This window comes from Rousettus aegyptiacus, unplaced genomic scaffold (genome assembly GCF_014176215.1).
Source record: "Rousettus aegyptiacus isolate mRouAeg1 unplaced genomic scaffold, mRouAeg1.p scaffold_m13_p_5, whole genome shotgun sequence".
Taxonomy (NCBI): Eukaryota; Metazoa; Chordata; class Mammalia; order Chiroptera; family Pteropodidae; genus Rousettus; species Rousettus aegyptiacus.
In genome coordinates this window covers 99,546,032-99,562,080 of record NW_023416308.1, presented here as the reverse complement: position 1 = coordinate 99,562,080, position 16,049 = coordinate 99,546,032, and the positions used below count along the sequence as shown (strand labels likewise).

Sequence of the window (16,049 nt, the reverse complement as noted above, 5' to 3'; positions counted from 1 at the left end):
TATGCATTCTTCTAAAGAGGATGACTCCTCCTAGAAAATTACTACCTAAATGAGCCACAGTACTGCCAGGAGTGTGTCGCATCCTTAGTTAGCTGTTAGGCTGACCAAGAAGTTGACAGTTCTTGCAAAACACAGTGATCCCTAAACCCCACGGAGCTAAGAGTCTCTCTTCTGTAGGCCCTGACAACTCCTGCTCTATGGAAAAATTTTGAAACCCTCCAGACTGCTGTAAGTCCTGGGGCTAAGATTTGCTTATGGAGCATGCATTTGTTTGCTTATTTATTTATTCATTTATTTTTACATGCATGTTTTCCTGCTGGGACTCTAAAGTCATCAACTTTTGAAAAATTCACAATTAAACCAATCTCTTAGTGCTTTTGTTCCTACCAAGTCAAGGAGCAGGTCCCCTGGTATTCCCTAATCTGGCAGAAATGACCGGAAATTTTGGCCTGGCTTCAAGATCCCTGCATCCAGTAGGAAGATTGACATGTTTCCAACCACATGACCTGTTCACTGCTGGGCTAATGGATTCTTTTGCCAGGAGTGCCTTGGCATTTCTGGAAAATCAAGAGCTCAGAAAATGAATGCATTGTTTTAAAACTATGACTCTCCTCTTCTTCTACTTTAGCTGCTGCTCCATTTTTTGCTTGTGTGCAAAAAATGGAAGAATTCTTGTGAAACCTGACATCCAGCCTCTTTGAAAAACTCAGAAATACAAAATACATATTATGTAATGTGAAGACAGATGTACAGTGTGGTGGGTGTACATGAAGCCACACTGCATGGTGGTTAAGGGAATGGGCACTGGAGCTGGGCAGACAAATTATGTAACTGCTCTGTGCCTCGGTTTTCCCATCGACACAATGGGCATAATGAGAGTACCCACCTGACTGGTGACTGTGCAGATCCAATTAGATAATGCACACGAAAAGACTTGAACAGGGCCTGGTCTGTAGGGTGCAATTGGTAAATGATAGCTATTTTTCACATGATTAGAATACAAAGCACAGGAGGAGATATAGGAAGCAATTTCATTCTTACAGGAAACAGTCTAAATTCTTAAAATTGCTCCCCAGATGATCATTTTCTCTTAAGGGAACTTATATTTCCTTATATTTCTGAGAGCACATGCCTGTCTCAAAGAAATGTGCATTTTAAAAAATCTATTACTGCCTCCCTGAAGTAATCTGTGACTGGAATATTTACACAGTTGTGAGGGATGAGCAACCTCCTTTTAAAATCATCTCTCTCCTGTTATTCTAGATAATTTACTAACAAGTCATTCCAAAAGCATTAAGCGAGTACTCTAAGTCATGGCATAGTGGGTTAAAAAAATTTGCCATGTTCTCTTTTCAAGACTGATGAGCTAATACCTCTAGCTTATTTCCTCAAATTGTAAAAATGTCTGTGTCTCGAATCTCACAGGAAACCCATAAGTACTAATCTTGAAATAAATTTAGAATCCTACCGTACCTCGGGTATGCCGGAGCAGAAGAGAAAGCTCCCCCAACTATAAGCATCCAGGAAGAATTTTCACTGTTGGTAGGGAAAGATTAATTGGAAAACTCAAATGCCCACTATTTAACCAGAGGATGATTATCAGATTGATGATAGAGTTTGGTATAAGAAAAACTTTTACAAGGAGAAAAATTCATGTTGAAGAAATTTAACCTGAAGAAAAAAAATGATTTGGCCAAAGCATCTAGAATTTTATACAACTAAACTATCTGAGTGTCTTAAATAAAAAAGGAAATAAATAAAAGATAAGGGTATCACCACCAACACAAGCATCAAGTTTAAATCTAAGGAAGGTAATTAGAAATTCAAATTAGGTAGAATATCTGTTTTCTAATTGGACCATTAAAAACCCCATTTTAAGCTTTTGTGGAAAACAATAAACCTATCCTGAGGGGGAAAAAATCTTGCCTTCAAATTAGCTCAGTATATTTAAGAAATCAAGTGTCATTTTCAAATTACAACCTCACAAATTATACTAAAACTGTATCCAGACATATTTGAATCATAACTCTTGTTACAGAAATTTTTAAATTTGTAATAAGAAAAACGTTTCAGGAGACCAGGAAATAAACATTTTCCATAAGACCAAAGAATATATTCCAAACCGTTTAAAATTCTGGGGCGGACTGAGGCTGATTGCATGTCTCAGTAGGGTACCATTCACGGGAATGCAGCTCGTGGGTACAAGGACACGTGGCAGGATGTAAACAACTTGAGAGGAGGCACGGAGTTGTGACTCTGGCATCTGGGGGAGTTTTATGGGATTAGAAGAACTTTTGCTGTTTAGAGACATCCCTGCACATAAGCAGGTGCTCCATCATACAAAAGCACCAAATCGCTCTGTTGGCTATCTCACTGTTTCCATGGCATATTGAGGAGTTATGAAATCAGGAACAAATCCAACTTCTCGACATTGCTATGAATTAAAAAGAAGACTGTTTTTAAAGGAATTCTAACCCATGGCCATGGTCTCTACTGAGTTCCTAAGGACAGAAGGAAGAAAATTAAGGACATTTAGAATAGCTGTTGATTTGAAGGTCAGTAAAGCACTATTATTCATAAAATGATTGAATTTAGAAATCAATATCCCTTTAGTAATAATTTGTTACTCTGGCAATTCCAAGTAGTCTAACTTTGCAAAATAAGTAATAAGGAATAATAAAACAGAAAATATTTTACTGCATTTTTAAATTCCACAAATACATAGTGAGTAGAAGAAACACATGAGATGTTCTGTCCCTTTTGCTTTCAGGGAAAGCAAAGCTGGTATTCACCTTGGCCCACCAGAGACTTACGTCGTATCCGCTGTTACGGATTCCACGTCGGGGTCGCTCCCGAGTCACCAGGAGGTCCATTTCTGTTTCCCCTGGACTCGGGCTATTCAGAGACTGCCGGCTTCGGTAGACAGAGTTCTTCGTCTGTTGCCTGAAGAAAATTCAACAACTGTTATGATGCAGCAAATGCCCTGACAGATGGAATTCTCCACTGATCCAAACTACAGGCAACCAATGAAGGTTTTGGTTGGATTTGCCTCTCAAATATCAGAATGGATGGTATTTGTTCCCCAGCCATCAGGGGCTGTAGAAATAGTGGAATAAATATTTGTTTTCCAGATGCTTGTAACCATTTGGCTGAATTGTAAATGCTCTTTCATATGGTAACTACAATCAACTGCAACACTGCAACCTCATCTAAAATCCTGCTGATGGCAAGGCCAGGGACTTTCCCTTGACCCTCTAAAACAGCTAACACTAGGAGAACAAACTTGCTTTTGTTGACTGTTGACTCAGCAGCCTCCTGTTCCTTTTAATCTTTCTGATTCCACATGCAGGTTGCATGATGTGTTAATAAACACTGTGTCTAATGGCTTAATGCTGCCACTGTTGATTTTCTTTTCTACCTTTCCCACAACCATAGTGGATTCCCTTCTGGGCTAAGGAGCCATAAACTAGGAGACAGTTTGGGGCTTGTTGGTCCATCCTTCTATCTGTCCATCCGTCCGTCCGTCTGTCTGTTTGTCCGTCCATCCATCCATCCATCCAACCATTGACGCATGCATCCGTCCATCCAATATTTACTGAGAGCCCACTATGCTCCCGTCATTGGGGAACATAATAAAGCTCCACAGTGAACAAGACAGAGCTTACATTCTAATGAGACAGTCTACATAATAATTTCAGAGTGATAAGTGCTATGAAGAAAAACAAGGGTATGTCACAGAGGGTAATGAGGGTGGAAATGACTTTAGATAGGATGGTCAGGAAAGGACTCCCTGGGGAGGTGACATTTCAGCTGAGACCTAATTAGAGGTGGCCGCATGCCCATCTGGGCACAGAGTATGTCAAGCCCAGGGAGCAGCATGTTGAGAGGCTCCACTCGGGCCCCGCCCGACCTTGGGAATACACGCATTTGTCACCACTCTCTTGTTTCCATTGGCGTTACAAGAGTTATGTTGAGGAGAGGTAAGAAATAGCAACAAATGAGGGTTATGGCTATACTTTTCTTTTCTCATAAGAGGCAACCCTTACGAGTGGGGAGTGAGGTCCAACGGGAACAGGTGACTTTCACATGATCCTGCCGAGTGACAAAGGTGGTATAAAATCACTGCCTTCCTTCTCATCCAACAATAAATGTCTCTCTGTAAATAACTTGCACTTCAGAGCATCTATCTTGAGTGAACTCCCCAAATACCACCTATTTTATGTCTCAGTTCTAGGATTCTATCCATCCATGGGTTGAAAGTGAAAAGGCTGCGTGATTTATTCTCAGTGACTATGTGGGAAGCCAGAAACCTGGCAGGTACACGTGCCTTTTCATGACCACACACCCAGTTAGTCACTGCATGACAGTCTAGAACAAACATTAAAACTCCCAAGGTAAAACGTTACCCTTACAATTAGCCCAGGGAATAAAACAGGCACCGATGGACCTACTCCGTCACCACGAGGAGCTCACACCTATTTAGAGAGCACCTGTGTTCTCTGCTTGCCTGGTACCCATAACGACCTTCTTTAGCTAAGAGCACTATGATGTTCCAGGTGGCCCCTACCCTTTGTCCAGGGATTGGCATGTGACTCAGGCTGCACAATCACAGCATCACATCCCCATGGCCACATCGATTGGTCAGAAGGTAGGCACATGAGTTACTCCAATGAGACTGGGTCCCAGGCTTTTGCTAGGGCAACCAGGAAAGAGGAATTCTCTTGGTAATGAGGTTTCTAAGAAGGAAGAATATGAGCCTAGAGGTGCTGGCAGCCAGTTTGCCACTGTGAGGTAAGAGCCTGCCTGAAAAGGAGTCAGCAAAGACTGAAGAGAGGACAAGATAAATATGGACGACATCGTATGACGCCTTGGATCTGAAGCTATGCCTGAAGCCTTGACCTTTCAATTATATTCGATAATAAATTCCCTTTTTATTTAACCATTTTGTGCCGGATTGCCATCATTTGCAACCAAAGGAATCCTGACTAATATAAGAGTTTAAACCTACTAATAATAAACCGTGCCCTATAGTTAGTTATCTGCAATTAGAGACTTCCTTTAGGAAAGGAGCACAAACCTGTGAAACAGAATTGTTCTGAGTGATTCACACTTTGAGGCAGACCCCAAAGAATTCTCTTCCTTGACCTAATTACAAATTGTTTTTTTTAAAAAAGGAGACTTCACTACCATCCTGAGATTGCCAATTAGCCCATTTAGAAAAGATTTACTAATAAAGGTGGTGGGGGAGTAAATACTAGGATTAGTAATTGACATTTAAGTAGGTTATTTTGGAAGTGTTTGGAATACAAGAGTAAGATTGTGTATGCCCTTTCAAGAACCATGAATGTGGGTGAAAGCTTATACACTGGAGTGCAATTCAGTCTCCTTTTCCATCGAAAACAATGTTCCACTGTGACACACAGCTTGAAGGCTGCTATTTACATGGATCTCAGTTGACCAGACCATCAGTGTGTGCACAGTATGCAAGCAACTACTTAGAAACAGGCTAGGTTCTCAGGAAGAGAAAGTACTTATTTTAATCAAATAGAGATTCATGAGGTATATTAATTTCTTGTTGGTATTTTACTATATTCTTTAAAAGTTAATACATTTTGAAACTTGCAAACTTGAGAAGTAAGTTTTTTACTTCTGAAAATACTGCTGGGTGGATAATGATAGATTTCATTTGGATTTTTAGAGGCTTTTTAATCCCACTATAGTTCGAGTAAGTTCCCAGACTGTGTTCTATGGAAGGCCAGAGCTCCATAAAGATGGACTGGAGCCACTGAGAAGGAGGAGGGGCAGGCCTGCTTCCATCAGAGCAACTCCGTCTTTGTAAGTTACTGCCTTAGGTCGAGTTCTCCCAGAAGCAGTCTCTGTGATGATTTAAGTGCAAGTGCTTTACTTGGGAGAGGGCTGCGGGAAGCAGAAATTAGGAAGTGGGAAGCAGAAATTAGGAAGCGGGAAGCACAATTAGGAAGCGGGAAGATGACCACGGGAAGGGAAGGAGGCCAATAAAAGGTATGCTATAGAGCAGATTAGTGTTTGGGGCAACTGGGGCTTCAACTCACTGGAGAAGTGTGGGAGAAAGTTATTTTAAAGTGTAGATTTTATTTTATTCGGGCATGGTATGATCAACAGATCAGATGAACTGCCATTGAAAAGACAGCTTGTTATATTCGCAGATTCCACATGGGGAAACAGCAAGATCAGTCACAAGGCAGACAGAACGAGAGAAAAATGTGGGCAAGAGCCCTTATTGTGATGTCCATGGGAAGGAATGGACAAGGCAGGCTAAGTGGGCTTAGGACTGGACCCTTGGACTATTTCAGCAGACTCTGAGGCACAGGGGCTGTCCCTAGTTGTCTTGTATCTGGCTGGTACCTGGCTGCGATGATTAGGGAGCAGTTGGGCTATGGGCTCTGGCTTGTTGCTTTGCATAAGAAAGGTGTACTTGCAGATGAGCCCTTTACTTTTTTAGGAATTGGCTAGACAGCCCCAAATGTTTTCACATTTCATCATGCAGAAATTAGAATGTGGTTATTACAACAGTATAGTTTACACCCCGGGATTCTCTTGCCAGGGTATTTATCCATCAGTTCCCCTTTGTCACTGACCGAGGCTGCTACAGAGAAACCTAACTACTCGAATCTTCTGGTCAGGGGCTGCCATGAAAAAGCCCTCAAGTCAGACCCACAGATGCTCACAGTAAGTAGAATGCTGCCCGCCTGCAGAGTGCAGTGGGAGCCGAGGGGACCCGTGGGAAGTGGGACAGGTGGGGACTCTGATAGTGTTGGCCTCAGTCATATTACATACTTTGTGTCTCGGGGTAAGAGTTTATAACATAAAAATGGGTTGTCTGCTGGTTTTAAAGAAAAAGCTGTGAAAACTCTTCTAAGAGATTTTGAGGTGAGTCAACATTTGAAGCTAAACTTTGTCTTCGATTGGATTTATTTAGGTCTCAGGGTAAAATTCTAGTTGCTGATGCTGCCTCTGGAGTAGAGAATGATTCCATCACTTGTGTCTTGAAGTGGCTGGATTATAGACAGCAGAACCTCTAGAGAGCTGAACTGCAAATAGCAATTAACAGGCATCTGCAATGACAGATAACACACAGTAGGCAGCCTCTGGAATCAAGAGCCGAGTGCAACAAAAATAACACCACAGAGCTTACCGAGTTTTGGTCATTGTCTTTTTCTCTTAAGCTTTCCCTCCCAATCCCATCACTTGTTGGTCTCATTTCCATGCCCACCCGATTTGTGGTTGTCCCTATTCTTTCTTTAATGGGGCACAAAACTTTTTAACATTATGTTTGGTGCTTTAGAATTATTAAATCACTTCTTCAACAGACATTTACTAAGCATTCGCTACACACTCGCAGATCAGCAGGTCATCAAAGGGCCTTAAGAATCTAGCTCGAACCTATGTTACGCAGTGAACATACATCTCTACAGAAAAAAGTTTTGTTCATTCTCCTTATAAAAAGCCTTGACTGAAATATTTATTTTTCAAATAGCTTCCAAGCTAAATTCCTCTGATTTGCACATGATCTTTGTTTTCTGAATTTTCCGAGTCTCAGCAGGAAACCACGCCCCCCCCCCAAAAAATCTCAACTTCCTGCACCAGTCTATAAAAGGCTACTAAAGAAAAAAGTCTCAAAGCGCAAAGTGAAAGCTAATGAAGCTCCAAGTAGCCCATAAAATCCATTTCTTCTTTTCTTTTTTCTACAGTTATTGACACGGTGACACATGCATTGCGGTCTCTGTCACAATTTTACATCAATAGCTTGTTATGCCCACCAAGCCTAATCAGAAGCATGGTAAATCAAGCACTGCTTTAGAATTCCCTCTTTTTTTACATTGCAAATAAATTGTGTTTATTCTATTCATAAATTTAGCCCCACCTCCCACAGCTTGATTTTGTGGCTTCCATCCAAGCCTGTCACACAGTTTTTTTTGCTTTTAATCAATACCCACTCAGGCCAGGAACTGCCTTGTCCCACTCAGGCCATGGAGGGTACATCTGCCAAGGCTATGTGATAAATACTTACTGAAGCTAAATAAAAAGGTGAGGCATGAAATTTGCTTTTCTTGTGCAAGAGCCACTAAAATAATTGGAAAATATAATATCCCTTGATCTGGAAGTTGCATAAACAGGTAGGTGATAATTATAAATTGACCCACCTCTGAAATGGCCAGCCATGGTTTGGAAATAGCATTAAGCTAAAGGACAAATATTGTTTGCCCAAGTATTTTTTTCAATGGCTTCAATTTTATTCTCTTCCAGACTCATTACACAGCACCTGCTCACACAGACCAGTATGATTCGGATCATCAGCCCGAAAACATGACGGTCCTAAGGTAACAGATTAAGGGGCCAGGACTGTATTGCACCCTCCGCCCTCATCCTACCAATGATACCTTCGGAGAAGCCCTTAGCGACTGCACCTGTTTTTAGATTCAGCGAATGGGGCACACAGTTCTGGGTCTGGATCCAACACGTGCTCGATTTCCTTCGGGGCTTTTTCATACATCTTTTTCCTTTCCGTCTGAGCCTTGTTTGCCTCCACTACAGGGAAATCATAATATCCCTTCCTCTTGGCTTTGAGGCGCAGCTTGTTCCGATAGTGCTCGATATCTGACTTCTGCTTCAGGGCTTTGTTCACCTAGGGAAAGAGACGGTGTTAGGCCCGCACCTGACCCAGCACGGTCGACAGATGGTAGGCTTTTATCAGAGGGTCATAACTCCAGGAAACGTTGTTCTAGGCTTCATGTCTGGTCCTTTGAGCCAGCCAGGCTCACCTATGAGCCATTCCAAGATCAGCCTACACAACGCTGGGCCACGAACAATGTGGAGCCTGGCACTCACCTAAGTTGCCTGAGCCCTGACATCAGGGCCCCTTTCTCCTTACTCTACCTGAGTCTGCTCAGGCCTAGACCTGACTCTGCACGGTTAGCTTTATGGTGCGGGCCTTCATTCCACCCAAACCCTTTTGATTCCCCTGTTTGGGAGCCTTGGACTTGGCAGTGTAGCTAGATCTTGGAGCCCTGACTCTGAGGAACCCAAAGGCCTTTCCTGGCCATTTAGCTGGTGCCCAGATGGATAAGACAGCCAGTTTGTAAAGAGGTTCAGTTGGAATAAATGGGGTGGGGAGGGGAAGCAGACATCTTGCTCCCAAGGTCTCTCCTCTCTATCAACCTGCATTTGAGAGCTTATATCTGTCAATCTATATCATTCTTGAGAGACAGGAAATTTCGAAGCCATATTTATATGGCCACTAATGCCAACTAGTTTCTGCTCTATAGGGCAAATCCAGTCTGGTCTTATAGAAAAGAACATGGCAAAAATACCTTCTGACCAGCCAGAGATAAAAGCTGATGACTGGGCTAAATAAGTAACAAATGATGAGGATGTTACACCCACAAATGGACCCAAATGGTGAAATCTGCCTGACATTCATTGGATGATATGGAGAAACATTAGTGCTGTTTGTAATCAGGCTATATTAACATAAACATGTATAGTGTTATTATGTTTTCTTTAAAATAATCCTTAAAAGACTTTCCTGTAATTTACAAAAGGAAAATTCGCCTAGAGGTAAGATACATATCAACCTACAGTCTGAGGTCCAAGTTTCACTAGCACAAGGCTGTATCTTAGATTTTTTTATTTTTAAAGCATTTGAAGAAACATAAACTGGGGGACACATTTTTTCTAACTTTTTCAAAGATCTCTCAACCTGAGCCCTAATGATATTTTTAGGCTGGCTGGATTTCACAAGTCTTAATCGTTCCCTCATTCTGCTTGCTACTGAGAAAAAAACTAGTAAAAAGAAGCAGCTAGTGTGGCATCCTCTGAGCCAGGAATCCCAATTCTGGAACCTCTCCTAAAGCAACATTCCATGGAAGGTTCAAAGTCAGAGATGAACGTGAACATCGCCCATGATCAGATAGATGTATCAGTATCAAGTATTTTTTGATGTGATTCCCACAAAAGGGCGGCACATCACTTCCATGGTAATGCCGAAAATACAAAACCTCCGTTCAGTCATAAGAAAACATCGAATGCTAATTGAGAAACATTCTACACGATAACTTGCCAGTACTCTTCAAAAGAGTAACAGCTGTGAGAGACAAAGGATGGTTACAAAGAACGATGGAGGAACTATCTCAGACTGGAGGGGACTAGGAAACAGCTAAACGCGATGCGGGATCCTGGGCTGGATCTCAGAACAGGAAAAGGACAGTATTGGGAAAACTGGCGAAACTCAAATGAGGTCTGTAGATCAGTCAATAGCATTGCACTAGTGTTAATTTCCTGGGTTTGGTCATTATTCTATGGTTCTGTAAGATAATAACATTGGGGTAGCTAGGGAAAGAGTGTATAGGAACTCTGTACTATTACTGTAACTTTCTTGTTAGTCTAAAATTATTTCAAAACGGAAAAATTTTTTAAAGTTATGCATGAGATTATTCACTGCAGTGTTTTTTACAGTAACTGAAACCGAAACTAAAAACAAAAAATACCTGGAAGGTTTGAACGATGGGAGATGAGTTTTCCAATCATTGGTATACCTTCTCAACTAAGCCATTAACAATGATAATCAGAAAGACGACAGCAACACGGCAAATGCTTAAGATACAAGATATAAAGTTGCCTATATATTATGAGATTCTAAAATATACAAAAGCTTGAAGAGAAGGTGCAAAAAATGAACTCAGAGGATGTTAGTGTAGTGAAATTACAATGATTTTTCTCCCTTATTTTCTGAACTTTTTATGTTGTTATTACGTCTTCTTTAAAATAATCTTGACAATAATTTCCTGTAATATATAAAATAAAAATTCAGGGTTTTGGGGCTGTGCTTTCTTCACTTAAGCCACCCAGAAGCAGCAAGTTGTAAGACAGTCTGCCCTAAACTCCACAAGATGGCAAGTTACAGAGAATAGTTCAGGGCTTTTTTTGCAATCCTAATGCCGGCAAGGGCCATTCCTCTAACTACCAAAATGTAACAAGTATCCATTTCTGGACAGGGAAAATGCTCATCTGTTTTCCTTCTGTGACAGTGTGCTGGGCCTGGCAGGAAAAGAGAACGGTAAATTGAATTTAGTTCAGATTTAGAATTTGTCCCCGTGACATTTATATCACTAAACTGGGATGAAAAGATCCAGGCATGGCGGCTATCGCCTGAGTTCATAACTGAGCAGAGGGTCCGGTTCAAGAGCAGTTCCCAGAGCATTCCCAGAGGCTCTAATCACTGGGCTTGTGAGTCTGGTGGCGGAACTGTGCCCAAGGAAAGATGCAGTTGGTGTGATTGAGAAGACATACAGGTTCCTAAATTGTAGAGCCAGGGGGCAGAAAGTATACGACTGATGAATCCTTGCTCACTGGCTGGCTAATTGATAATGAAGATGATAATGATAATAATAATGATAGTAATGTGCTTATTGAATCCTGGACACTATTATAAGTGCTTTACATATATTAACTTGTTTGATCCTCATTTTACAGATGGAGATACTGAGGCACAGAGAAATGAACTAACCTGCCTAAGGTCACAGATGGTAAGGAGAAGAGCTGGGATTCCAATCCTTGTAGCATGTCTTGAGAATCCATATTCTTTTAAGCACAGTGCTATTTTTCATTGATGGACCATAGTAAGTCAAAGAGAGGGAAGGAATGCTGGACAGAGAGCCAGGTCTGCCACAATAAGCTGCAGCATGACTTTGAGCATGCCCCTTGACCCCTCTGGCTTCGGTTTCCTTAAGTAAGTATGTGTGTGTCTGCATGTGTAATGTAAATGTTCACATGCGGGTTCCATATGCACGTTCTTAGGTTCATAAACACCTTTAGCCCACAGACTGTTCTGCTGCAGAAGATGGAGGAATGGCAGATAATATTCACCCAACTTGCTCCCTTGCTCTCCCCTAAACTACATCCACACATCCACCCACCCACCCACCCATCTGTTTTTCGTTGGTGAAATCATCATTCTCCAGCATATGCTACGATTTTTTTTCAGACTCTTAGGAAAATGGATTACCATCATGATACACAGAGATATCCTCCTGGAAGCAGGTAAACAATTGTTTTACGCTTGCTCAAAGAAGAAAAAGTCATTTCAAAGCCTATACAGTGGGCCACATCCCTGTTCAAATGACAGTATCATCTCCAGTTTCCTCTCAGTGCAAGCCCCTTCCACCCCCACTACAACTGACATCCCGTAACAAACAGTTTAGGAATGCATATGTAAGGGGCGGAAAAGAATTTCTGATGTTTCCACAGTCTTTTAAAAGCCCCCTCTGGGCTTTCCGAAGAAGGTAAAAAATGCTCTGAAAACATCACCCAACAAACTCGTTTTGGGTGACATGTCCTGACTCATTCTGCTGAGGCCTGCATATGCAGAGGTAAAAATGACCAACGGAGCCCTATGCCCATGGACGCGAGCCGCCCCCAGGATTCCGGTTGTTCCTGCTGGCTGCCCTGGCTCTCGCCAGCCCTGGGTCCTCAGGTGCTCACCTCACCGTTGAGGACTGCCAGCTCCTGGCTCCTGTCTGAGGTGGGGTGCACCATGGGGAGAGCTGTGGGTTTTATAGCGATGAGCTGCACAGATCCTGAAGACGTGTCGAAGGGATCAGCAGCCGCCTTGCCGGAGTTGTCAAAAAGAACGGCTCCTTCCTCTTCATCACTTGCTGGCACTAAAGCACAAATAAACACATCGATTTCATGGTTGTCGGGGAGCTACGCAATCATGGGGGACTTTACATTTCATGCTCACAGCCTAAGGACATTACTCAAAATGACCTGGAGAACAGCAGCGTCTGGTTTTGTGCCAAGGGCTCGCTTCTGCTCGTGTATTTCTTTTAAATTCAAGACCGCTCATCCCTCCACTGCATAATCAATGGGTAGAAAAGAATTTTAAAGGTTTAAATTTAAGTAGTAAAAGCTATTCTTTCAAAATTGTGACAAAAAGGTTTTTTTTTTCAAGTAAATTTTTTTTCTCTGTGTTTGATTCAGAGATGGGAAAAATGCAATTTAGCCAAACTTGGAGCTATTCGTAAACTGTGACAATCAACAGAATAATAGCATTCAGTTTTGCCTCCAAAGTTGCCCATTTTTGCACGATGTTAAGATAATGAGTCTTCCCCGGTCACAGTAATTGCTACTGGCACTATATATTTTTTCCTTTCTAAAGGCTGCTTCTCCAATAATTTGGGTTTTGGTTTCTTTCATTTGTCTAAAACAAAAGAAATAACCACCAGAGAAACTAATTTAAAGCTACAGACAACTCCTCTAATTAAATAGAGCAATTATCACCTACAGTCTTTCAAATTAATTCTTGTCTCTGACAAGATAATTCTACTGTGATTGCTGAAAGACACCAGCCTGCCTTGTGCTTCCATAACTAAGCTGACAGAAGAAGTTCCAGGGCCAGTGGTATCTTGCTGATTACTTATTCTTAAAGCATATTCCCATTAAGAAACTATAAGAACAACAGTTTATTGAGCATGGCTTGGCAAGAGATAAATTAAGCCTGTTAAAACAACTAAACCAGCAGGCAATTTAGGAGCAAAGAAGGTGTTATTAAAATATGAATGTAATAGAAGTGTATTTATCTTGCCTCCTGTCTGCTCAAGAACATGTAATGTTATTTAAGTTATTGAGAAACACAGTTTGTATCATTCTGTCACTTAGCATAATCACAGATTTGTCAAATTAAGCCAAGTTAATTGTTATTTTACAATGTGCTGAAAACACCTCAGAGTCCGATAATGGGCTATCATTGGAATATCTTTTGGTTCTGTGGACTTCTTTGCAAATAGCGGGCTACCAAGTAGGCAGTGACAGAGGGAGGTCTCTATTCAGACATGTTACCAGATGCACATGTCTTTTTAGAGTGGAGTTTTGCTGGGCAACTCTTGCCTGGCCACCAATATCTTCCACCGGACAATTGCTATGAAAGCCATCCGTGGTAGCCAGCCACAAGGTGGTGCATTGTGGCTTCCGCCTCACTCTCTCTTGGCTCACTTACTCTGGGGAAAGCCAGCAGCCATGTTATGAGGATACCCAAGCAGCCCTTTGGAGAGGCCCACATGGAAAGAAACAGACTCTTGCTAACAGCTCCGAGTGAGCCATCTTGTAAGTGGGTTCTGCAGGCTAAGCAGAGCCTTGAGATGACTACAGCCCAGGCCAACATCTTGACTGCAACCTTATGAGATACTCTGCACCAGAACCACCCAGCTCAGTCACTTCTGAATTCCTGACGCACAGACATTACATGAGATAATAAATGTAGATTATCATTTTTGATCACTGGGTGTTGGGGTAAACTGATACACCTCCTAAGCCAACCCCCTCCTCTAAGCTCCTTCTCTTATCCTCCTACCCATGAAAGACAAACTCCACCAGCCTCCAGGATGGATTATCTTTCAAAAAGGAACCAGATCCCAGTTCTCCTCTGGTCAGAACCCTCTGATGGTTTCATGTCTCTCAGAATAAAACCCAGCGTTTTTAGTGTGGCCGACGAGGTGCTATACCATCCGGTCTTGGCCACCTTGCTGAGCTCATTCCCTGCTCTCCCCTGATCCACTCTGCTCCAGCTACAACGGCGACCTGGAGCCCATGGAGATGGTCCCCATCTCTGGGATTTTGCATTAGCTGTTCCCTCTGCTCCGAAGGCTGTTTCCCCAGGTCTTTGCATGCCTAGCTCCCTCTCATTTTTCCAGTTGTAACTTGAAAAAGACTTTTCTTATCCACCAATCTAAAATACCCTGCCTCATCACCCTGCTGTATTTTCATCACAGCACTTACCACTATTGATTTGTTGTACTGATTTCATCTGTCTCAACCCCTGCCACTCGCATATAAGCTCCAATCTTGCCCGTCTTTTAAATGACCATGACTACTGCCTTTAGCAATGTCTCACATGCAGTTGGCTTTCAAAAAGGATTTGTTGAATAAGTTAATGAATAAAGGAATGGCTAAAATTTCCTGGCTTGAAAAGGAGGTGTTAGTACCTGTGGAACAGGTAAATATGTAGGGATTAAAGTCACACTATCACTAAACTGTTCGGGGGTAAAGAGATGATATTTGCATTTTTACTGCTTCTGGATTGTGACACCTTCATTCTCCACCCAGCAGACAGGATAAGGGGAGAAGCATAACTCTAAGAAGAGAGAGAGAGAGAGAGAGAAAAACACCTTGGAAACTGTACAAGCTATACTTCTAGTCCATCTCAGTCTCAAAAAAGTCATATTCAGATCTGCACAATAATTCCTCTAGGTTTAACAGAAAAATAATTAGTTATCCCTCCAAGACTGTATGGAACAATACATTAAAAGGCATTACATTAAATATTAATACATTAAAATGTTGTGTGAGTACAGTAGGTACCTGGGGATATTTAGTGCATAATTAGTCCCTAAAGAAAAAAGCATGAGAGAATGCTAAACAAAAGGACCACAGTTAAACGGAGGAAGTGTCCTAGATACCTTCACATCATCACAGTAAATGCCACCAAACGACCATCCTGGATCTAGGTGTGTAGTATCTACATTGATCATCTGTATGTCAGGCTGGAAAAGGAGATTTCATTTCTTTGTGTTTGAATTGGCCTTGGGGAAGCCCTCCCATTTAAGGCAAAAAATGCTCTGAAATGAAGCACTTTCTTTCTTTCTGGAATTTTCATTAAAGCTCAGAGACAATTTATAACTAGCATCACTGCCCTCTGGTGTTGTTTATCAGATAATAAGCAAGTTTTTATCTTATTGGAAAGGCAAGGAAAGAATTAAAACTAAAACTTTTTGAGGTCATCTCTCTCACGAATCCTCCCCCTGATAAGAACATATGCTCTCTATGCTCTGATTCTTGTCCTCCTCCAACCCCAAGTGCCCCGTAACTATTAGAAGGCAAGGTCTGATTGGATTCTGAGCTTTGGCAGTGAAATTTCTCAGTGTCTTAAAGGTAGGTGCACACTTAAGGATTTAGAGAAATTTTTGCTCTTTAATGACTGAAGATGCAAATACATATAGTATGTTCTCAAGTGGAAC

The 16,049-nt window shown here is 41.8% G+C and overlaps 1 protein-coding gene across 3 annotated transcripts in view; it reads right to left on the bottom strand.

Annotated features, from left to right (window-relative positions):
• Positions 1-16,049, bottom strand: part of KIAA1549L (KIAA1549 like) — a 196,408-nt gene that overhangs the window by 33,474 nt on the left and 146,885 nt on the right. For all 3 annotated transcript variants that reach the window (XM_016147119.2, XM_016147117.2, XM_016147116.2), the window contains 3 exons: positions 12,520-12,698; positions 8,448-8,665; positions 2,814-2,943 (listed from right to left, as the gene is read on the bottom strand). In XM_016147119.2, the coding sequence (XP_016002605.2) occupies positions 2,814-2,943; positions 8,448-8,665; positions 12,520-12,698 (527 nt within the window). The remainder of the gene's footprint in view (positions 1-2,813; positions 2,944-8,447; positions 8,666-12,519; positions 12,699-16,049) is intronic.